The sequence below is a fragment of the Crocodylus siamensis genome, chromosome 10 (assembly GCF_052110815.1).
Source record: "Crocodylus siamensis isolate JL-2025a chromosome 10, ASM5211081v1, whole genome shotgun sequence".
Classification (NCBI taxonomy): domain Eukaryota; kingdom Metazoa; phylum Chordata; order Crocodylia; family Crocodylidae; genus Crocodylus; species Crocodylus siamensis.
The window spans coordinates 13747308-13772098 of record NC_143404.1 but is presented as its reverse complement, the minus strand read 5'-3'; the positions used below and the strand labels follow the sequence as shown (position 1 = coordinate 13772098).

The 24791-nt window shown below is 38.1% G+C and overlaps 1 protein-coding gene across 4 annotated transcripts in view; it reads left to right on the top strand.

Annotated features, from left to right (window-relative positions):
- The window catches only part of NR3C1 (nuclear receptor subfamily 3 group C member 1), a 126330-nt gene that overhangs the window by 87567 nt on the left and 13972 nt on the right, over positions 1–24791 (top strand). For all 4 annotated transcript variants that reach the window (XM_090020973.1, XM_090020971.1, XM_090020970.1 and 1 more), the window contains 3 exons: positions 827–943; positions 15125–15403; positions 18751–18895. In XM_090020973.1, coding sequence (XP_089877099.1) covers positions 827–943; positions 15125–15403; positions 18751–18895 — 541 coding nt within the window. The remainder of the gene's footprint in view (positions 1–826; positions 944–15124; positions 15404–18750; positions 18896–24791) is intronic.

Sequence of the window (24791 nt, the reverse complement as noted above, 5' to 3'; positions counted from 1 at the left end):
CTCCCTGTTTTTAAAGTGACAAAATCAGTATATCCCCAAGAAGACTTTCAGAAACAACTCTCTCAAACTGGGCTTTCTAGCAGATGGCTCTGCTGTTTTCTGGTTTCTTTTAACCTCAGAAATGCAGCGCTTACATGCTTTTGCTTCACACGATATGGACTATGTAGTAAATTTTAGCTGTTTCAAAATGGAAGGCGGGACCTGCTTCTCAGTAGTGTGCATCAGCTTTTATGATCTAACTGTTCCATCTCCATGGTCCTAAAGCAATACAAATGAGCTAAATCAGCCCAGTGTTGACCGTGAATGAAGTAGGGTTCAAGTAGTAGCAGTTTTGCTACATTTGTATTACTACAGAATCATGCAGACATTGTAACAGCTTACACTGGTACACTTGGATACAGATGCAATTGTTATATCTGTCCAGACCAAAAACGTTGTTTACTAGAATTTTAAAGGCCTATATTTTTTTTTTACTTTAATTTATCAGTTTTTTCCATGAAAGGAAGGACATTCAGACTGTTTGCTATTTTGCTTTTGCCCCTAACATTTCTTACTATCCTCTGACAGTTCTGATTTTTACAAATTACCATATCTATTTCATAAGCACTTTTAGCATGGTGAAAAATTTAGTAGTGACACAAAAAATATGTGGGGTGTAGATGAGCAGTAATTATATGGATGCAATATTAGTGTAACAAAAAATGAAGAATGGTAATTCAGGACATTGCATGTCTCTTAATCCCTTACCCTAAAACCAGAATGAATTAAAGTTATCTACTACGTTAACTGTATCCTTTTTTGGTTTTTGCCTCTTTTGTAAATGCAGGACAACACAATTACCTGTGTGCTGGAAGAAATGATTGTATCATTGACAAAATCCGGAGAAAAAACTGTCCTGCATGCCGCTACCGGAAATGTCTGCAAGCTGGCATGAATTTAGAAGGTAACTTTAAAAGAACTATATGATCCCAGACACTGTGAAATCAGCCATGTAAGAAGTGCCTTAACATGTTAGAAATAGTTATTCATGCCATGTTTTAAGATGTACACCCACAGTTTTATTGGCAAAAGCTAGACTTTTTTTTTTTGCCTCTCCTAATCTTTGTTTTGCTCCTATAACAGCTGCATGTTTTACCATGTTCTTTAGCCTTTTATTCTAACAATCCACTATTATGCTTCTGAACTAGTGCATATGTGCAAAATGAGGACATTTTGTTTTCTGTGCCAGCACACATACATAGTCCTCTCTCTCACTCCCTCACTAAACTTAAGACAGTGGCAGCAGCAGCTTAGCCATGGCTGGTAATCATCATGTATGCCTAGGATCACTTAAGAAAATGTGATACTCAAAAAGACAAACAAAGAAAAGCCCAGGGCACAGAACTGTGAGGGAAAAGAGCTCATATTTTTCATCTGGAGAAAAGAAGGAGCAGGATTTGTATAAACTGTTGAAACTAAACACGAATTGTGGTCTATAATAACCTTGTATCACATTATATGGGAAAATTATGGAAAACACATTGTTATACCTTCACTAGTATGCATTCCTTTAAGTCATAGATGGCTAAAGAGAAATTGAAGACCACATCAGCTATAGATATAGTGGCATTTTGAGGGGTGGGATGTTTTAACACATTTTCACTAAATTCAGTGTGAAACAATTATTTTTAACTATTTATTCTAGTTATTTGGTACAGGTGTCTGTTTCTTAGATGTTCCTTTGAATCATTAAGGTTAATGTATTTTCTTGCCAAGTGTGCCCTGTTACTATTTCCAGTGCAGTCAACTGGCAGATACTTGTAAAACAAAACAGAACACATGCTTAACGTATGTTTTGTAAGTGGTAACATTGAGCAGTTTCAAAAATCACTCAATGATATGTAAGTACGAAGATAGATATTTAAACTCCAGAATTGTGGCTTGTGGCTGCTTTGACACAAAAAGGTAATTAACAAAAAAATTAATTGAAGTGTTGTTTGTTACAGTATGATTTTTGCTAAATTACGAGCCTGCTTAAGTGAGCTTAGGAACCATTCGGGTAATCAGTAGAATGACATGAATCAATACTCTTCAGTGACATTATCTTCATTTTGTGTTTTTCATAAAAAACAATAACCCATATCAAGAAGAGACTTGGGAGAGAGACTTTCTTGAGTTAGCTGATGTCATGTAGCCTTTTACTTTCATGCTTCTATTGTGAAGTTGATAGCTCAGTTTTTCAGTGAATGTGGCTTTGGGCAATAAATGACTCAGCCTTGCGATAAAGTTTTCAATCCATAGTGATCCTAAAACTTGTCTATTTAGCTTTTATGTAAATTTGGTCCCTTGATATTTATTTACATTTAAGGACCTCAGTATACCAATTCTTAAATCCATATGAAGTCCCAATGTAATTTTTGTGAGATATCAGCATCCAAAATACAGAAATTAAGTGTGCCCATAAGCTGTGTTGTTTTTAAATTGCCAATTTAGGTTCATATCCAGGTTTGTGTCTCAGTATTTAAATCATTATTATTAAATGTGTTTCTAGCATGTTAAGCTAAAGTAAACTCCTGGTGCAATGTGTGAACTGGGTATTTATCTTTCCTTAAAGGATACATTTGGTTTACATCTTGTTGAAAAGTAGAAATTAAAAGATGCATTTACTAGATGAAAAGATTTCAAATGCAGATGGGAAGATACAAACTATGTCCTGGTAGAATAATGTAAAATGTGTATTTTAAAACTTTTAAAAATACTTGCAAATAATCCTGTGGAAGTGTGTGTGCAAACCAAAATAACTCGTATGTGTTCTGAGAAACCAGGCATGATAAGTTTGTAGTGAAACAGCTTTGACAACAAGTATGAAAAGCTTGTGCGGCCAAATTCACATTTGAACCCTTTTCTTCAAAGTTTTTATAGCGATTGTAACTGACAGAGCCAGTGGTTTAGGAGGATACGTCACAGTTTTCTATCGCTGTTAAATTAACTTGCACATGTACTTAAATGAATAGCTATTAAAAGAATGTGTATTTCTCTTCTTGCAATATGGGGCATGCCATGCCCATAAGATAGAAAGTTAAACATTGGTACTACCTCGATTTGGGTATAAAGTTAATGCATCTCCCAGAGAAGCAGAAAAGAAAGAAAACTGTGGAATTCAGATCTAGTTTGCAGAAGCCAAGCCAGCAAATTCTGATATATTTAGCTTCATCTTTTTTTAGGAGACTAATGATGGAAATTAGAACATGTATTTTTTTTAGTGTCATTGAGTTAAACTTTGCTTTCCGAATGTAATGCACTTTTTATGCATTGGGACCTACTGAAATTACTGTTTTGCAGAAATCATGAAATTTGGCGTTGCCCACAAAAGCAGGTAATGTCCATGAATGCACAAAAAAAAGAAAACTTACTGAAAATAAAATGCTGACTGCTCAGAGGGAGCCAGGAGTCCTCACAGCACTGCAGCACAAAGAAGAGCTCAAGATGGCTGCAACCCCCACCCTTGCCACTGATTGGTTGAGAGGGCTGCCTGTCATGTGGCCCCACCCACCAATTGGTGGAGAGGAGTAGGGCTACATGATGGACAGCTCTCGCAACCAGTCAGCACCAAGGGGTAGAGTTGTAGGATGCTAATCCCTCAACCAATCAGCAGCCAGGGGCACGGCCTTGAACAATCAGGGGCATGGGGGGGCACATATCCCTCCTACCAGTCGCCTATGAACTGGAGTTATACACTGACCACTCTTGGGTTTTTCCCCTAACGTTGTAGTATCTCAGACTTTGTTGAAAAAAAATCAGTAGCTACAAAATTTGAATCTAGCTTACCTAGCCCTTGTATACAGTCATTCATGTGTTATTTCTTTACTACGGTTTCTAGGGACCCAGCAGCAGATAAAGTAAAGCTCATCTTAAAGATGATATAGGACTATCAGAAGCACTATATTTACTTTGGAATGGAAGATAAAATTACATTTTGTTTTTCATATTTTTTCATGTCTGCCAGTATAGGAAAACTTTTGGTTTTATAAAAAGTAATTTGAGCGTTTTTCCACAAGGCAAAACATTACCAGTGGAAAATTAGAGTTATTTACTCTCCAAACAATTCAGCCAAGAAGAGAGACTAATCCAGATGAAGGAGCTATTTTATTTTACATTTTTCGTATGTACCTGTAGGAATAAGACTTTTCAAGTGCACATTACAATCATAGGGCAAGTTCCGTTCTTGTATTATTCTAATATGTACTGTGTTAAAAGTAGAGTTACATAAAATTGTAGGCTACAGAGGTTTCAAGGAATTTTGCACCAGTTGTCTTCCTGTCCCAGCAAAAAGGATTTCTTTAAATCAGTGGTTTTCAACTTTTTTTTTCATTTTCAGGCCTCTAAAAAATTGTAAATGGAGGTACAGACCCCTTTGAATTGTAAATGTGGGGACTCGCATACTTTGGGTTTATCATAGTCATCTTTCACGGACCCCTTAAACATAGTCTGTGGAACTCCAGGGGTCTGTGGACCACAGATTAAAAACCACTGCTCTAAATAATGTCCTAGAGAGGTGCTGCTCAGTCAAGTATAGCATGGGTTCCCTGAACTATAGTTTCTCTGAATTTTGAGCATTGGCTACATTGTTATTTGAAAAGAAGCTCTGTGGTTGTTGGTAAAGAGAATGATGGGGAGCACTGGTTATCTGTAGGCTCATTGGGAAACACTCAGACTAGTTGCATCACTGCATGGCCTGGAAGGCAAAATAAATTTATCTAAAATGGACTTTGCAGACAGTGAAAAACAAGGAAGGTGAGAGGAGGTATGAAAGAAAGTGCAGGGAAGAATGAAACAAGGCAGAATATGAACAGTAGTAGCCATAAGATACTTTAAATGAAGTGGAAAGGGAGAGAAACTAACAGAAAGGGGAAAGAAAATCTGTACTTGTGGAAAGGAACCTGGAAGTTTCTTTTAATCTGGGTCGTTTTCCTAGAATTACCTTTGCTAATCTGTCTAAGCAAACAGGCTTTTTACACAGTAACTTATTTTTGAAAAGTTACAGGACCTGTTTTAGATGTATAAAAGCACATCATGATGATTGTTTAGTCACTGTTTACAATCAGCCTGGCACCAAGTGTTAAAACACTATGTTACACTGACTGCTGTACTGGAATCCTGACCTAGTACTCTGAATACGTTTGAAGGATAACAGTCTAGTCTGGCGCTTTGCTTATGTGCCACGTCTGAGGTATACTACCAACAGGAGCTTTGGGTGTGCTACCATGGTTTTTGGAGCTAATAGATTGTTTTTACAGCCTTTCCATAAAGAATCCAAGGAAATAACTTTTGGGCTCCAGGTGTGATTCTCATGGGCCTTTTTCCTGTAATAAATAGACACTGCCCATGGTTGGAAGAAACTCAAGTAAAACGGAATATCCTGATGTGATCACTGATGCACCAGTTTTCTCATACTCCACCTTTGCAGGCTATAAAATACAAATTATAAAACACACAGCCTCAGTAGAAAGTTTTCTGAATTCCATTGAAATTGCATCTGAACTAAGTGTCTTATAAAATTGCAGTATCAGGGTTACATTATCAGAGTGAAATGATAGATTTTGATGAGTTCTATTGAATATAGTATTTTGTTTTACTTTTTTTTACAAGTATACAGCGTATTATAACAACATTAAGATTCATAGATTGTAAGGCCAGAAGGGACCTTGGAAGATCACTGGGTCCAGCCCCCTGCACCAGGCAGGAAAGATAACTGGGTGGTATTAAGGCTAGAAAATTTACAAGGTTTTATGGATTTAAGTTAGTTTAGGGCAGGAGTGTCAAACTCATCCTGCCTCCCCCAAGCCAGGTTCAGGCTGGGGCTCCTCTGGCTGGATCCATATGTAGCTATGGGGGAAGGTGAAGCAGTTACAGGGAGTTAATGTAGCCGTTGCTTGCCCCCCACTGTTGACCTACCTCATCAGTGTGGCTGTGCACTGTGGATTTCAGTATGTATTTTTGATACTCCTGGTTTAAGGGATTCTCATTTCCTCCTTTAAATACTTTAATCCTAACTACTGTTTGCTTCTCAGTATAACATTGAGGTGGCCCCACTCAAGCCAGTGGAAGGTCTGCCATTAACTTCAGTAGAACAGGCATTTCATTGGAGCAGTATACATTTATGGCTTGAACACATGTCTTGAAAATAGATACATTTCTAGTTCTGTTGTTGGCTTTCTTTCTAGCCCTGAGTAAACTTTTAAAAAATTCCTTATGCCTGGATTTCCTTGCATGTATTATTAGGATCAAAGGTGAGAGTTTTTTTCTCACAAGAGTGTAGTGGAGCTCAATCACAGCATGTCTGTAACATGCTTTGAATCTGAGACATGCTACATGAATGCAAAATACAATTAAATATATTGTGTATTAACGTGTTACTATGTATAAGTTATAGCATAACAAGAAACTTTTATTACTGTTTTCTTGTGATTAGGATAAAACTTGCAGGGGGTTTTTCAAACTCTTTCTTTCAAGTTAGATCTAAATTACCATATTTACTCGACCCTGAGAGGAGGGGTTTTCCTCTTATGAGAAAGCATCTTATATTTGAATACAGAGTGGAGTGGGGTGCAGGTGGCTACTGTGGCTCTGACTGGTGGGGTTAGGGCCAGGATCAGATCCAGAGCAGCTGCCTCCCCTTCCCTCCACTTGCTCTCTGCAGCTTCTCCCCCCACCCCACCCCTTTCCCTCCACCTACTGTTAAGTGCAGCTTGGCTCTGACTTGGGCTGGGTTCCTTCCCGGGCATAGAGCACATGGTAACTCTGTTCCTGCCCCTGCTGATCAGCAGTGCTGAGACATTGCCTGCCTGGCCAGTCCACAGCACCAACACTGCTGTATGGCCTGGCAGGGGCTGAGCTTCCACAGGAAGGAACTAGAGTCCGACAGCATCTGACAGTGAGTGGTAGGAGGCAGAGAATGGGGAGTTGGAGGGAGGAAAGGGGAAAAGACTGGGGAGTGCATGGGGGAGATAGAGGCTATGTGAAGCTGGGGTGGGGGTGCAAGTGGCATGGGCAGGAAGGCTGCAGGGAAGAAGTGGGGGATTCAGAGGGCAAGATTCCCCCCCAGCCACCTTACCTCCCAGTGACTATATTTCCCTGCTGAAGCAGTGGGAAAGATGAATTTAATTAGATTTTATACCTGAAAAAGTATAACGAATTTATAAATTTTCCATATATAGAATCTAATTATTGTGGGGAGTAAGTTTAAATTGAGGGTCATCTTAGATTTGAGTAAATATGGTATCAGAGTAGTTAAAAATGGGTAACACTAATATTTTGTGCTCGAGCTAAGTGGCTGCCTTGAATGTTAGAGAGAAATATTGTGAAGCATATGTTTTATATTTCTTATTATTTTAACCTTATTTTTCCCCTTAGAGTTAAGCAGTGGTATTATAAGGTAACAGACTCAAAATTAGAGAGCAAAATGCGCAAAATATTTACAAGGCCCATAAACATGTTGTTGCTTCTTTAGTATTACTGTAGTGAAAAGTACAGGTTTTTTTCAGTCCATTCTTGAATTTGAAAAATGTACTTTTATCCAATAGGCAATTAATAGCAATGCTTCCTTTTTACTGCTCAAAGAGAGAAAAAGAAGAGGGAAAAGTAGGTTAATGGAAGCTAACTGTCCCATAAACTAAAAGTTTTTCTTGAACACTTCCTTGAGATACTGGTTCATGCCCCGCTCTTTTTCCTCCCATCATTTTTCATTTATTTTTACAACTTACTTTACTAGTACTTTGTAAAAACCTATTTTCTGAGATCTTTATATCATGGTTGTGACATGCAGAAAAGTAAAGTCTTGAGTTCCAGCTGTTAGTATACAAATGTAGCCACAAAAGTTTGCCATTACCGTTATATATTATATAGAAGCAGAATTATATTAGAAGCAGAAAAAACAATTAAAATGTATCCACCTATAAATGCAAGATATAGTATTCTATTAGATACTATATTTGTGGCTTTTTATTACGTTTACTATTTAAAAAACTATTGTAATTATTTTTTTTCCTCTAGAAGTTTGAGCAGGGATTCTCTTGGGGGAATCAAGATTTGCAGTTTACTTTTAAGTCTACTATGTTATGTTTCTCAGAAGAAATTCTTCATGCTAACATCTGTGTTAACCTGGAAAAACCGTCCATGCTAACAAAGTATTTACATTTTGATTAGTGTGCCACAGCTAGTTGATCAGTTCACACTAAAGTCCATAGCCATCTAGCTAAAATTTCAATGTAGTGACAACATTCATTCTAAAACAGGCAAAAGATGTAAGAGAGGGCATGGGCAGATCTGAAATTTTGAAAAGGGGGATACAGATAGTGGGCTCATCTACATGTACTATTAATGTACAGTAATACATTCTGGAGCATAGCATGCTGGAGTTTATTGCTCCCAGAGACTGTTTGAACATGTGCCAGGGACCACAGCACCCTGAGTCAGGTCAGAGCAACCCTGCCTGGCAGGAGGTCCAGGGGATCAGTCTGCCTGCCAGGGGCTGCTCCGACTGAGCTCACCATGCTGCGAAGGGGCTGTCTGGGGCACAAGGGTGTTCCATTGTGGGGCTAGCCAGCAGGCAGCCCTCACACTGAAGCATCCTCGTGCCCCAGCCAGCCCCATCAGTGTCTACACATGCATTGTTGTGGAGTAAAAAACTGTACCACATGTATTTACAAATACTAACCTGTGGCGGGGTTAATTAGTTTCCTGCAGCTTAATAGCACTGCATGGGTAGATGCTGAGATGTCTATTGCGGAGCTAATTAGGCAACTCAGCAGTAAGCATCTCATGCACACATGCCCAGTGCAGCGTATCATCACATATAACAACCCTTTTTTTCTAGTTAAACAAACTAGAAACTTTACCAATATGCCATGGGTCTTGCTCAGTATTATTAAGTTTAAGATCAAAGCAAAAAGGAATATAAATGTATTAAATTGTGTGCTAAATTTGTAGATTATATCTAAAATTTAAAAAAGACTGGGTCCATGAGTAAATGCACATTGTGGTTTGAAGAAGTAAACGGGCCCCAAAGGTGTCCCAGTTCCTTCCACTCTTATAACTCCTCCAGCTTTATTTCTATTCCACAGTTCTTGGTTTGTATTTTTTTTTAGCTTTTGCTATTGTCACAACTGTTTCTCAGCTTTAATGGTCAATTAAGGCAGGAAAAATTACAGGATATGAAAGGGAACAATAGTGGTAGTGGTAGTATTGTTTCGACTAGTAGAATTAGACTTAGACTAATAACATACATTATAGTTTTGGTGATTTGTTAAAGAATTCAGACTTTAAACTAAAAATTAAGTTCAGACCATCATCACCTATTTAATGGTTGTATGTGCAATATAAGCTACAGGAAAAACTGCCCATTCAGGAGGGTTGAATTTAGTAGTTTTGTTATTCCCAGGTGGGAAAACCGTATAACATATCACAGGTTACAGGATATTACTATAGGTCTGATCCTGAGAAATGTTAAACACCCAAAATGTGCATTGATGAGCATTGTGGGAGCTCAGTACTTCATGAAATGAAATGCAAAGAAATCTGTGGTAAGGTACTGCAAGATAACTTTTTAACCCAATTTTGCATTTCAACTGAAAATTTTCCATGTTGCTGTCTGCATGCAGACTACTTTTTTTTAAATGTATCTTTAAATTTAAGCCAAGACAATTAATTTGTTTCCAGCATCAAGTGTTAGAAAAGGTATGTTAATAGAGCCACCCTCTACCTGGCTCTGTCAATCAGCTGATTAGCAGAACTAGGCAGGGGGAAGCTCACTGCTGGGTGGGCTATCATGGAGCCAGCCGCCGCTTCTCCCTCCTTTCCCCTTGGATAGTTGTGGACAAGAATACCTGTGCACATATTAAATTTGTTCCTGGAAAGCCTCCCCATGACAAACAGGCTGTTGTTTTTGTCATAGATCTGTGATTTTGAGGCCAGATCAGTCATTGTTTGACACACAAAAAGCCTGAATGTGTGTCCCAGGCTTTTTGTTACAGTAAAACAGCAGATAAAGCACAACAAAAGAAATGTCTGTCTGAGCTCTGTTTTGCTGTCAGTGACACTCTGGTAGCACTCAGATGATATGGAGGAGGAAGCCATCTGAATTTAATGCAGAAGGAACAATAGCTAGGCCAGTATGAAGAAAATGAGTACATTGGAAAAAATCAAACATGGGTGGAGCTAAGATTTTGAAAGGGGATTGTGTGGTACATCATCAAATATAACACAACACACATTTTTCTCCTGGTAAAAAGAAACTAGAAACTACTAATATGCTAGGGCAGTATTAATCAATTTAAAATCAAAACAAATACAACAAATATAGTATTGGAATGTGCATTAATTTGCTCTATCATATTTTTTTTATATATATAAAACACAAGAAACTAAGCAAAAATAATTAAAAGATGTTGTTTCTTTACTTCTGTTATCATTAGAATTAAATCTCCCTCTTAGATTTATAAAACAAAATCTAGCCTTGAGCATATTGTAATGCAATGCTTTGCTGAAAGTTATTTCCACACCCAAGTTAATGGGTTTAGCTGGTGTTTAAAAAAAAAATTCTGCAGGGGTGTGAAATCTCATTGGCAATCCCTCACAGTTGAAGATGATTGTTTTCCATGAATGTTTTGTCTGTGGGTCTGAAGGTGGCTGAAAAGGCCGATCTGGGATCAACAGACTCTGTTGCAACTAAGGCACATGTTTTTATGTGGGGTGGGTGGCTCCAGATTCTTCATTTGATCTGCGACATGCGGTTTCTGCTGCTTCTGCTTTTCCGTCTCCCACTGTCATTATAAGGTTTCAAAGTACTGAGATCCTTGCAGCAGACTCTTCTTCCATTTGAGGCAGTCCTGGGCAATAGCCCCCCACAAGTTGACGTTGATATTGCATTTTTTCAAGTTGGCTTTGAGGGCATCTTTGAAGTGCTTCTCTGCCGTTTTCTGTAGCGTACACCTTGACTGAGGTGGGAGAATAAAACTTGCTTTGGGAATCTGGATTTGGACATCCAGATGACATGACGTGGCCAGTGAAGTTGATGATGATCATTACCTTGATGCTTGTGTTCTTTGCTTGCAAGAGGACGCTAATGTTGGTATATCTGTCAGACCACTAGACTCAAAGGATCTTCCACATGCAGCGTTGATGGTACATTGTCCATGTCTTAGCTCTGTACAATAAGGTATAGATCACAACTTCTTGATAAGCAGTGAGCTTGGTTTGGGTTCTAATTTTGCAATCTTTGAACACCCATTTTCCAGGCTTCTGAAGGCTGCACTTGCACTTTTAAAGCAATGTTGGCAGTGTCAACCTTCTGCAAGAGATGGCAAGGTTATTTGAGTAGATATGATATCTTTTATCAGTAGGGGGTGTATGTAGGGGGTATATGTGCACCCCCTGATAGCCAGTGTTCCCAGGCGGGGGGGCAGGCAAGAGCACTGGTGCCCTCCCTGAGAGTACCAGCCAGAAAGCGGGGTGCCAGGAGAAGTGATCCCCGCAGTCCCGTTTCTCCCCCCCATCCCATCCCCCCAGACCGCATCTGATCATGAAGTGCCAGCAGTGTGCCCGGAAGTGCCAGCGGCATGTGCCACTTGTGGGTCGGTGGGATTGGCCATGGGGGAGCCCCCTGCCCCGGTCAGCGAGATTGGCTGCGGGTGGGGCGGGGGGCACCAGTTGCCCATGAAGGGAGTGATTATCCTGTGAGAAATTTGGCTCCACAGGTAGTTGGGCATTCTTGTCTCTGATAGATTTTAAAGTCTGGGAGAGGCAGGAATCAGAAGGGGGTGCAGCTGCACCCCACTGGAACTGCCACTGAAGTGAAATGACAATGGGACCATCTTTAATCCTGGAATTTCCTATTGTTGGTGTGCTTGGTTTTGCTACCTAAATAATGCCCTTTTAACATGGAGGGGGGATGCGTGCACACGGACACGTGTGAAATGCTTTCAGATTAGACTAGGATAAATGACTTGAAAATTGTTAGTGGAGGCCATTTCTGAAATTTTTTAACTTTAAAAGGAATTAGTATTTTTGATAGTATCAAGTACTAATTTTGCAAAATAATTTAAGTTCATTCCTGCCTAGTTTTATATTAAAAGATGCATATATATATTATGTGTATATATAAATACTAGTTCTTTTTCATCCTGTCACTGTTAAAAAAAATATCTTTCTGAGGTGGAAGTCTTAGTTACTGGAGCTCAGCTGAAAATTTGCTTTTTTAAATTTTGGGAAAGGTTGAAGAAAATATGCTAAATCATTCGTGAAAGATTAAAGAGTTTGAAAAATGTATTTTTTTGTCACTGATAAAATGTTATTGTGACATTTTTCTCCCAAAACTGTTAAGTGGCTTTAAAAACTTGGCATATGAATACTGTTTATTGAGGAGCATGTCAGTGACAGGTTTGGAAAAAATGTAGTTGGATCAACAGGTAAGTGAGGGAGAACAAATCAGTGCTCAAGAATGCTATCTATTCCTGAATGAAGTACCTGTGTTCTTGTTGTTGTATCATTACACAGTTTAATTGGTTAGCCTGATTAATTATAGAAAGTTGCTGCTGGAACATTTTGAATGAGGGAGCTTGTAAATATAGTCTTGAAATGGAAATGGATAAGCAATGCCTCTGCAGCTGGAGCAATAAGAAATCATGATATGAAAAACAGTTGTTGAATTTGTTATGGGAAAATGCATCTAACACTAATTCTAAATTTTTATCTAACTGGACTAAATTTTTTATCTAACTGGAAACAATTAACTCAGAAATCCCTGGTCAGAAAATGTTATTACTCTCCCATGCTAATAAGAAACATGTAGGAGTATAGGCAACCTCTACTTAGAGGCCTTAGTTGGTTCCGGAAAAAACAAGCGTTAAGCAGTACTGCACTAAGTGAAAACTACTTTTCCGTAGAAATTAATGTAAATAAATATAATTCGTCCTGCACCGCCCTGGGCTGGCACTCCACACCTGCCCACCCACTCACTGCCACTTACCGCTTCCCCTCACCCCCCATTCCACCCACCGAAACTTGCTCATTCCACTGAGTGCTATAATGGAACTGGCTGGGTGCTTAGTGGAATCAGGTATGAGTTTTAAATGAACGCTATAATGAAATAGTGCTAAACGAAACCACGTTAAGTGGGTGTTGCCTGTATTGGAAATGAAAGACAGTAGAAAAAGATATAGTCCTCTTGTTGTTACTTTACTTCGTACAATTTGTATTTTCCATATAGTCAGTGTCATTAACTGATGAGCTTTCTATTTCCTTGAAGATTTTCATCCTCATACCAAAGGACTGCCAGCAGTGATAGTCAATTTAACTTTATTAATCAGATTATCAATATGGGCCTAATCTGTAAACATTTGCACTTAAGGAGTTTAAATTCCTTGCTCATACTTGATGAGCATACCAAAGTAATACTGCTGGGGGATGTATTCAGACAAGCAATCCTTCACTAGTGCTAATACCCTCAATTTCTCCTCTTTTTTGGAGGAACTTTTAGATAACAGGAAAAATGTCTTTTTTTTAAACCACGAGAATTTAGCAAGGAGATTCTGAGCCATGTGTAGTAGTTTCATAACCTACTTGTAATCTGTTTTAAAAATACTTTTTTTCCATTGCCAAGATGCAACCATCACATTGTAAATCTAAGCATTCACATTTTTTTTTCTTATTTTTATGACATTATAACTGCCAGCTTTGGGTGCAACTGATATTTTTAATGTCCTAAAAGGTACTTTTTCCTCCAGAAGATCAAAACTGTCAAATCACCTGGTTAGGTGATACCCTTTCTGATCATGTATTAGTTGCAGTCCAGGCCCCTAGTTATGCTGTAAGCATGGTAACATAATTGAATTGTACACCAATATAATTCCTTAAATCGGATTTTGTTCCTTATGGGAGTGATATGTTTTTAAATGTAATATTAGTTTACTTCTGATAGACACTCTGAGAAACTTAACTGTGTTCTTGAGAAACTCAAATTACTAAAAGTTGAAAGAGAAGCAACCTAATTAAAAAATTACTGAAGTTAAAACTTCGAGACTCTTATAGCAAGGTAGATAATCTAATGCATTAATTTGTCACTCGTACTTCATCAGATCTCAGCATGTTTAATCTTTCTATTATTGCAGTTTCAAAATAACAATTGAGATTATCACGAGCAAACCATTAATTCAGAATTATCTAGATCATGGAGCCAGCACAATTAAATAAGAAGTCTCATGTTTCATCTAGGTTGTATTTCTATTTTAATTTGCATTGGTTGTGAATCTCTGATAATTAGAGCCTCTAATTACCAGTAATTAGAGCAGTAAAAAATGTCCTATTCTCTCCACTAAATTGCATTAAGTAGCTATGGTGCCTCCATGGGATGCCAACATCAATGACAACATGTAAGGAAAAGGAATCTATGTATCAGTTCAGTCCAGCATTGTAAAAATAATAGTAAAGAATTTACCCACTTAGCAGGCTGCATTAAGGAGTATCAAAAGGCAAAAAACAGATTTAGTTCCTGCTGGTATTATAGTAAAACAGTCTCTCAAAATTATAATTTGCATCTCTGGCAAGTATGATGCTTGTGCTTTGTCTATCTGGCATATGAAATTTATAGTTTAATTATTACAACAGTGATTTCTTTGAAAAGTTGTTGCCAGGCAAAATTCTCTTTCCTGCCCAGCACTTTCCAAAAAATGGTTTACCTGTCTCTGAACTGTCAATATTTTCCCTCTCTCCCTCCTGATTTCTATACTCCACTTGTCTAGCATATCCTAACATACCCCACCCTGCAGACAGTTTCTAGTAGGTGTCATGCTCATTGAACACTCATTGAAATCCATTGGTTCACATTCAGTAGTGTTTACAAGATGAGGCCTCATATTACCCAATTCTGTATTTTTGAAATGTTAGTGTGGCTTCTCCTGTCATAGAAATCTCTAAAATCATTTTAGCTTTCTCTGAAAAGCTGTGAAAAAATGTTTACAAAGTTGCAGTTGACTTGCATAAAAATAGAAGATATTCCAATGGTAAACAGCATTTACTAGGCTATACTCATGTTATTCTCTGAGTTCCTTGCTTTACTAAATTTACCTGTATTTTCTTAATACTTTCTTAGCTCGAAAAACAAAGAAGAAGATAAAAGGAATTCAGCAGTCCAACGTGACAGCAGTGAGAGAGACTACTGAAAGTCCTGGAAACAAGTCTATAGTTCCTGCATCACTGCCACAGCTAACCCCTACCCTGGTTTCCCTGCTGGAAGTCATTGAACCAGAAGTTTTGTATTCGGGCTACGACAGTACGCTACCTGACTCAAGTTGGCGTATATTGTCAACTCTCAACATGTTAGGAGGACGACAAGTGGTAGCTGCAGTAAAGTGGGCAAAGGCAATACCAGGTAATATACAAGTGTGTTCAATAAAAATGCCTTTATTTTTTCACAGGTTTAATGCAAAATAATTAGCCTGCCCTTTTTTAATTTGGTGGTTTCTTTCAGTTTCTTAAAGAACAAATTCCTACTAATTTCCATGTTAAATGGTGTTTTAAATGCTTTTCTTTGAGAAGGGCGAAACAGACAAAATACAGACCCAAAATCTGTTTCTGATTTATTATGATTACAAAATGAGGTCATTCTAAGTGAACTCTTCAGTCCGTGTGTGCAGAAAACAATATTTTGAAAACAGAGAAAGAAAAATAGTCTTGGTTCTGTTTCCACATTACTTTATGATGCAGTACTTTATTATTATTTTTAGAAATAGGGTTCTCGTGACTTGTGGACTAACTTCTGCTTATGTAATTCCTTTCTTTTTTTACTGATTTGTCTTGCATCTGTCCTTCTCCATACCCATTTTCTCTTTTTTCCCTCCACTGTATCCATCCTTCTTACCTGAGGTATCTCCAGCTTTGGACTAGAAACTGCTAAGTTGGTTATTTCTTTCTCTTTTTTTTCAGGAACAGTAGCCGTTAATTCAAAGTTGGGTATGTTATATGGGGAATCTTGAAGGAGTCTTGTAGTAAGCCTCCCATTTATACATTCAGAAAGAATGCCATACTTATATTTTCTTTTAGTTTCCAATTACTTTTAAGAGTGGGTTAAAATAAAACCTCGGGTTCTAATATTATGTGCAGCGTATTGTTGTATGGAATTAGGAAAGACCTGTGATATTTAAAGATGGAGTATCAATGTGCATTGATAGAGCTATGAAAAGGAAGTTTTTCAAACCTGTAGAGGCTTTTTTCAGTATCATTAGTCACCTGTTTTCATAAGCAAGTGGCCAACTAGAGTTACATAAGTTGCCCAAGAATGTTCTAGGCACAATATACAGGTCTACCACCCAAATGGCATACAGTCTTCAGATGGCTGTCGTTTCCTATATTACATAGGAAAGGGGTAGAGACAATGTGAATTATCCTTTCATTAAAAATGGTAGATTTATCTTTTGGGTGGGAAGCAGAGAGGGAAATAAACATATTTGGAGTTACAAAGAAAGACTCAAATGTATATGTACAGCATACATAAAAACAGGGCATATGGAAATCCCTCTTTCCTAATGGCAATCTGGTGATAGTGGTGTTCTGTAAGACCCTGTGTACCTTTATAATGTTTTCAGTTAAAAGTTATATGATAAGGGTGTGGGGGACCATAATAAACTCCATGAATTGATAGTGGTTTGTTGGTCCGGAAATGTTAGGAACAACTGCTAGGTTAGTTTGCCTAGGGAATTTAATTTGATTATCTAATGGCATTAGGTCAACCAGATTCACCACTCAGGTTTTCTTCCAAATGAGCAATATGGATGTTTTTTTAATCTATAAAGATGGCTGCTTTATTTTGAAGTAGATTAGGTTGAGAGGATTTGATTTTGCAGATATTAATTCACCAGACATCAATTTAAACATGCTTGGGAAAATTGAGGGAAAGTGAGCTCTTTGTATGTCAAGGGTCTGAAGAAGAAGAATAAATTTAGCTTGAAATTCAAATGTAATAAGAACATGACATGGAAGAAAATCATCTTAAATATACCCAAGACTTCACATAGGTTACTCCTGCAACTTAAGGGCTGCCTACATTTTGATTGTGCTCAATGAAGCAGTTTTAGGACATGCATCATTTTTTCATTATCTTCATTGTTTCTGATCATTCTGTATATTGCTATAAGGTTACAGGCAGTTGATGTTGATGAGTAATGTGGTCTGTGTTCTGTGATTGGTAAGTACTGTGTAAAACTGCTGTTGAATAAGAATGAAGTTTGAAGTCAAGACATTTATTGGCCAGTGGATTTCACCTAGAAGTAAAAATTGTATCATCTTATTTACACAGGACAGTTGAACCAGTTATAGTCTAACGTCTAATTAGGGCAGCAGTTCCCATACTGTGGGTTGTGAGCCCAAATGGGGTCACAATCAGTGAATGTTGTTATGGTGCGGCACTCTTCCCCACTTCAGAGACCTGAGGGAAGAGCAGCAGGGCAGGGAGCCCCAAGCCCACATCCCCCCCAGGTGGTCCACTCTGGCTGTCACCCATGGAGGAGGGGACAGGCACAGGAGAGAGGGGGACAGGGATCCAGGCTCTGCACTCCAGCCTCAGCAGCTGCTGCTTCCTGTGGGCATCAGCTGGGGCTCAGGTGCTGCTGGGTTGGGGGCCAGGGGGCTGCGGGTCCTGGCCCTGGGGCACCTAGGGAGAATGGGAGGTTGCAGATTGGAAGTGAGGGGCACCAGCAGGGCCAGGGGGCTGGCGTGGGTAGTGAGGAGCACTTAGGGTTTGTGGGTGCCTGCGAGTTCAAAGTGAGGGCTCATGCTGAGGAAATGGGGTCATAAATGTGGGCATGCTAAGGAAAAGCTTGGGAAATACTGTATTAGGGGATACATTAACTGCAGTATTGTCTTTTGCAGGCTATCTTTAATTGACTGACTCTCAGTGACACAAAAATGTCTTCTGAATGTTTAATATTAAACTATCATCTGTAGCTCTCTACAGTTTCCATGCCAGACTGACATGCACCTTGATTTTAGTGAGTGGGAGATGAGCACATTATGTATTTCTAAAGGTGCAAGTATAACCCCTTCTGCTACTTCCTTTGAATGAGTTTCTGCATTACGTATACCTTAAAATGTGGAAGTCTACCAGTTTAAACCAGCTCAAGAATTTAATGATGTTCAAAACTTCCATGGCAGTCTGAGGACTTACTTGTATTACAAAGTTGGTAATCCTGGCAAAGGAGTTACTAGCTTGGATCCTGTGGCTTTACTATTGCATTTCTTCATGTAGAAACATTTGTGTAGCTTCTTTAAAGTATGCTAAATAGCTGAATATCATCTTGGTATACATTTACAAATTTGCTGGTTTTGCAGTTCTTTAAAAAATGCATTTTGTTTTGATCAACAGCAAGAATTTGCAGATAGCGCATGCAGCATCCTTTCCAGTCTCTTCTCTTTTTCCTCCCTATCACCAAAAATACATTTTGTACTTTCCATCATACAAATGTACTTTTAGTTTGATCAGATTATTTAATATGTAACAGAAATGCAATGCAGAATTTAATTGTATCTGATCATTGCAGTTTGACACCATTTTGATGTTCCTTCAGATTTTTATTTAATCTTTGTACAGTAATCTTAGTTTTATATTTTAAGGTAATACTGCACATTAGTAACATTCTGTTCATTTTGGTGATTATCTGGCTGATAAGAAGTGTTCTTTTTCGACTCAGAGCGGTGGTTTTTCACCTGTCTTCATTTTTTCAGGTTTCCGAAATTTACATCTGGATGACCAAATGACCCTTTTGCAGTACTCCTGGATGTTCCTGATGTCTTTTGCTTTAGGATGGAGATCATACAAGCAGTCAAATGGAAATCTGCTGTGTTTTGCACCAGATCTGATTATTAATGAGTGAGTAGTATAAGAGCTATTTTTCCTATCTTGAGTGCTTCTCTATTTGAGCTCTCAGTAACATTTTCCTAAAGTAAGAGTATGTTGTTTTAAAATCCTAGCTAATGGAAATCACCAGGTAGCAAAATTGTGCACTCTTACTTTTACACTGATAAGTCATCTGCAAAGCCAGTTTCCTTTAAGCAGATGATGTGTAGTTTGTAGGTAAGCAAATGAAAAGTGTGTATTTGGGGGGAATAAAGTATTCTGTATTTAATATTACGGATTCTGCATCACTTGTTTAAAATCACTGATCTTATTAGTTCAAACAAAACTGATTCTAAAAAGATGTTTGACTGTTCCTGGAGGATAAAAAAGAGTTGGGCAAATGATGTAAAATTCTGATTGTTCCAATGCCTTCACATTATAAAAACACTAATAGACTAAGTCTTGATCTATTAAATTAGTTTCTGGCATTTTTGATACTGTTGATCTGGGTCCTGATGTTTTGAAGTGCTGAGCACCTACAATTGAAGTCAGCCTCGGCAAACCAGCTCCTTAAACACATGATTTTAAAGTTGATATCACTGCCTGGGATGCCCAGGATGACTGTGAGGTCAGCATGAGCCTATTGCATTACTAAAAGAAAATGATCTTAGTCAGATCTAACAAAATGACCCTGAGGCTAAAAGATGTAGGGTGCTGATTCATTCACTAGCTTTTTTTTCATGTTGTGTACTCTGGTAGTTTGTTAGCTTGATTTTTTTTTTTTTGGTTGGTTGCTTTTTAACAGATAAATATTTGTCTCTTAAGTCCAGAAAATAACTTACAATAGGTCTCCTTTTATTATCAATCACTTCTGCTGACAAATTATTTGTGCTGCTCTACTGGCTTTTTCTTATTCTTATGGATTTCTACTTGTGTTACAGTGTATTTTATGGCATTTTGACTAAAAATCTCTTGACTGACTTGATAGCACAAAGCACTGTATAAAATCTAACACTCTGAGGTTGCTGACCGAAGTCATTTGAGAGAGACAACGTAACCACCTCTAGACTTAAAATAAGTGCGAGGCTTTAACTGTGAAAAATGTGGAATTGCCTTCCCTCATATTCATGAACTAGAATATGAACCGTGTGGTGTTGTATAAACTGTGAAATAGTGTTATTTAAAGCGAGTCCAAAATATATAGCCATTAAATTATTTTATCTTGATAATTTTAATGGCAGTATCTTGCAAAGTTCTAGAAATGCCAGAAAATGTCTGGAAGTTGGTATCCTTGCTCATTGGCATTTGCTGTTGTTTTTGAAGTTATAGGTACAGAAATAAGTTACTGTGAGGTAACCTAAGGGGCGCATGTCAGATACTCTGTGGTAACTGCTGATATTCACACTTACCTGCAGCAAATGCAAGGTAGTTTACAGCATTTTCATTGAAGGGTGAGAATGTGCATATGAGCAGTCACCATCTATACAATGCAGAAATTGCGTCTGATCATTGCAGTTTAACACCATTTTGATGTTCCTTCAAATTTTTGCACTTGAATTTCACATTTGCTTGCCTAACTAACATTTTCATGTGCCCATACCCTGAGATCTGATTTCTAATCTTGATCTTATGGTTTGAAATTGTTTGCAGTACATAAAGGGATGCTGCTACTACTTTACAGGAAATCTGAATCTTACATGTGGCTATGGCACATGTTTGGTATATAAGCTTAAACCAGTGGTCCCAACATTTTTTGAACCAGAACGCAGCTACTAACACTCAACATTTTGCAGAGACTTCTTCATATAACTTTGCCATCGAAGTTCTAATTCAAACCACTGTGGAGGCATGCCAGGCCTAGTGCTATCCAGGGCCAAGTTATGGACCACCTGCCATGGGAATCAGTGCCTTAGGCAACATAATTAGGACCAGTTCTTGCAACATGGCTTTTGATTTTTTGTGAAAGCAGAACTTTGTATCAATTTTTCCATCATCAAATTAGGGATGTCCCTGTGTGGTTTGAGACTTTAGTGTTTGGCAAGTAGTATAGAATTGAAAACTAACATGCCAAAGAAATCTTTTCCATTCCATTCCATTGTTTGTCTAAATATTTGTCTTGCCCACTGTGAACTTGATTAGGTTCTTTAGAGCAGCATTTCCCAACCTTTTTCACCCCATGGCACACTTGCCTAATAAAAAAGCACCGCGGGACACTGGACGTGCGGGAGGGGTGTCAGCTAGACGCCGACGGGGAGGGATGGTGCGCGGCTAGCTGGACAGCATTTTGGGCTGAAGCCACGCTCTTTGCCTGGCTAGAGCCATGCTTCCCGTCTGTCTGTGTCCGCAGCAACAGCAGGTGGGGGCTGTGGCTCCAGCCAGGCAGGGGGCGTCGCTCCAGCCCAAAATGCAGTGGCACACCTGGACGTGCCTGACAACACACCAGTTGGGAAACCCTACTTTAGAGTAATAACATAGCAAAAGCATTGGATTTTTACTCTTCTCAGGTCTTTCATGCATTAAACGTTTAGAATATGTCTTTGTGGAATAGCTAATGCCTTCATGTGGCAGAAATAGTAAAAATTAATTATTCTGGCTGTGCTAATAGGATTTATGCTTCCTAATGTACTAAATTGGGGCATAGAATGTTTTACCTGAGAAGTCTGCTATTACTTATTACAGTGCTTTAAATATACATAAAGCTTTATGAGTAAGACCATGTCACTGCTCCAAGGAGCTAACAGTTTAAGAGCAACACTTTTGCAACCTAATTCTTAAACATTATTAATCTAGGTGCATGTTCTATTTTAATTATGGTATTTTTTTTGTCCAAGTTAGATGTCATTAACTCTAAGTAAAGCCTTTATATTGAGAAATTAATATCGGGTTAGTGGCATTGTGCTTAAGGTTTATTTAGCACTTACATTCTAACTTACTGTTTTTCAGTGTGGTTTACGTTCCTTTAAATTACCTTTCTAGCTGTAATTTCCCATGTTTCACTCACCAGTTAAATGCAGCTAATTCTGAGTAAAATATAGCAACTCATAGCTCATAAAAGCAACAAGGAATTATAAAACAAAAAATTGAGAATATTGTATTGAAACTAGAAGGGCAGTTTTGTGCCCTGTAGACCCAATATAATAACTATACCAGCATAATTGCAGTGATAGGATTTTGGCGACAATGCTGTAAGTAATACCTCAATACCTGCAAAAAGTGCTTTTGGATTTTTAATAGTTACAGTTGGTTAGAGACACTTCTTTACAAGTCATACACAAATGGTACCTCCAGGAACACAGCATCCCCAAATGCTACTGTAGGCCGTTAGTTCAATACTAACCCACTAGAATTCTGCAGCAGATCTGTGACTTCCCCTGTAATAATTTCAGAACTCTAACAAGGGAAGACAAAGATACAGCAATACAAGTTGTGTAGTCTTTTTATCTGGTGAAATGTGCATAAAGTATGCAAACATTTTCATACCCCCCTACTTCCCCATTCCTTACTCACACATTTCCCAGTGACAGCAACAGAGTTAATCTTTCTTTGGTCTCGTCTTTTTTAATTTAACTTACATGGACAAATTTTTTCCTACTTCACTTTTTTGCCCAATTACAATAGAATTGTCCATTCTTCCCCATATCCATATTACTTCAAGTGAAAGTCTTTCCTTTTCTTTAACCGGGTGACTTGCATTACATAAACGAAGATAAAAATCACTAGAATTGGCAAGACCTTGCTGAATTACACATGCTACCCCATGTACGGTTATAGCAATTCAGTTGTACAAAGCTGGAAAAAAAGGTTCATCCCATGGATTCAAAGATTTATTATATAATATATGTAGTATTTATGTCACATGCAGATCATCTTGGAATACCTGTGAAAGTAATAAATACTTTTCTTAGTATATGTATGCCTCTCACCTAAATAATACTTTACAGATGGTTAATTTTACCCTCCCCTTTGAATAAAAGTAGTATTCCAGTTTTCTTAATGGGAAGTAATAGAGAAGTTACTTGACTTAACTGAGGGCACAAAGGGAAACTGTGGCAAAACAAGGTATTTCTATTGACTCTCAATTCACAGTCCTCCTAACAACTAAATTCCCTTCATTCAATTATTCCTTCGACTTTACAGTCGCTGGAGCAACAGTAAACAGAGCTGGAATAGAGGAGGGATCCAATTGATTGTCTGGCTCTCAAGGGAGAAAGCCTGCTTTTATGCAAAACAACACCATAAAATAATTTATGATATTGTAAAAGGTATCTGCATAGCTGCAGTTTCTAGACATGTCTGGCTTGAGAGTCATTTTTTACATATATTTTGCTAAAATTAATTCTATTGTATGAAAACCTGAGAAATCTGAAGTACATGTTAACATATTTTCTCCTTCTGTTTGAAGTCAGCCAGCATATTAAAATAGTTTATTAGCAGTGAACATTGCTAACAGTCACACTATTGCAGTTAAGTAATTTTGAGATACTTGACTGGGTGAGGGAGGAGTCTGCAGAGAGCATTTTTGGTCAGAAATGACATGCTGCTTTAGACTATTTATAAAAGGCTTTATTACTGGCCACTTCAATCAGGGAACCAGACAGACACATATCTTCTGATCATATTTCTTTATTGTCACTTCCTTTCCTTTGTGCCTTCCTTACAGTAAGATGATGGTGCTAGCAGCAAACCACTTCCTGGGTTTGTCAGTGTCATAGCTTGCTGCAAAACACAGCATGAGAGAGGTTATTAAGAATGTTATTTCAAAACTATAAGGTTATTAAAAACCAAAGATTATTTTAAAATGGCAGAAAAGAATTTAGCAACATTTGATTTTTTTTTTTTTTTTTTTTTGTATTTTGCACTGCAAATCAGCTGTAGGATCAATTGCAATGTATTATCAACTGTGTGACTTGTGGACAGAACCAAAAATAATATGAGATATAAAGTGAGAACACAACACTTGTCTCCATTAAATAGTCACAGACTGCTTCATCATAAGTGAAATATTTTTATGTATGATTAAGGACCATGTATAAGTAAACGTTTTAGTTCCAAAGATTGATCAGTTACAGTAACTGGAGCTCTGAGAATAAAAACTGCTGTTCCAAAAACTAAGGGTTTTTTTACAAAACCTTAATAAAAGTAGAAAATAGTACACTCAAATAGTCCATGTGTGCGTACATGTAATTTATTTCTATCTGTAAAATATGCTTTTTAAAATTTTTGATTTGTTGTTTTCTGGTGGAAGGGTTCTATCTTTATCTTCTTAAAAAAGAAAAAAAAAACCCAAAACCTTCCCCTGTATCCAGCCTTCATCGGCTAAACAGTTATATCTAGATTCTGTAGCCAGACTAACATACTGTTCGTTTGGTAAGGCAGAACAAGGAAGTCAGTAGCTTCTCATTTAGGCAGTGCTCCATTTGTGCAGGAATGCAATAGGGCCAAAGACCTGAGCTCCTGATTTTTAGAGATCCCATTCAAGCTGATGATGGTAAATTTTAAGCAAAAGAGAAAGGAAGCTCTAAATGACAAGCTGGTTACATTGTAACCTGACCCAGTTTTCTGTGAAGTCAACAGAGGTCATATAGAGACATCAGTTCCTCCTGGCAGAGTCATTGTTCACCCAGGGGAAGCCATGAGTTTACAGATGTTCAGAATTTTTCTCCCGGAGTAAAATTGTCTGTTCCAGAAGTAACACATTTTGGAAACAACCAGGATTAAGTCAGTCCCAGGCGAGTTTCTCCTGGGAGAAAGAACATCTATGAACTTCTGAGCAGAGACACAGCATAGTTCTCCAGCATCCCAGAGTGCATTGCTCTCAAGCCCCTCTCCACCCCTCCCCTCCTTCCAGAGAGACAGTCCCCTGGCTGTGCAGCATCTCTACTCTTTAAGAGCTCAGCATTCAAACGTCTGTTTAGGCATCTCTGGATAA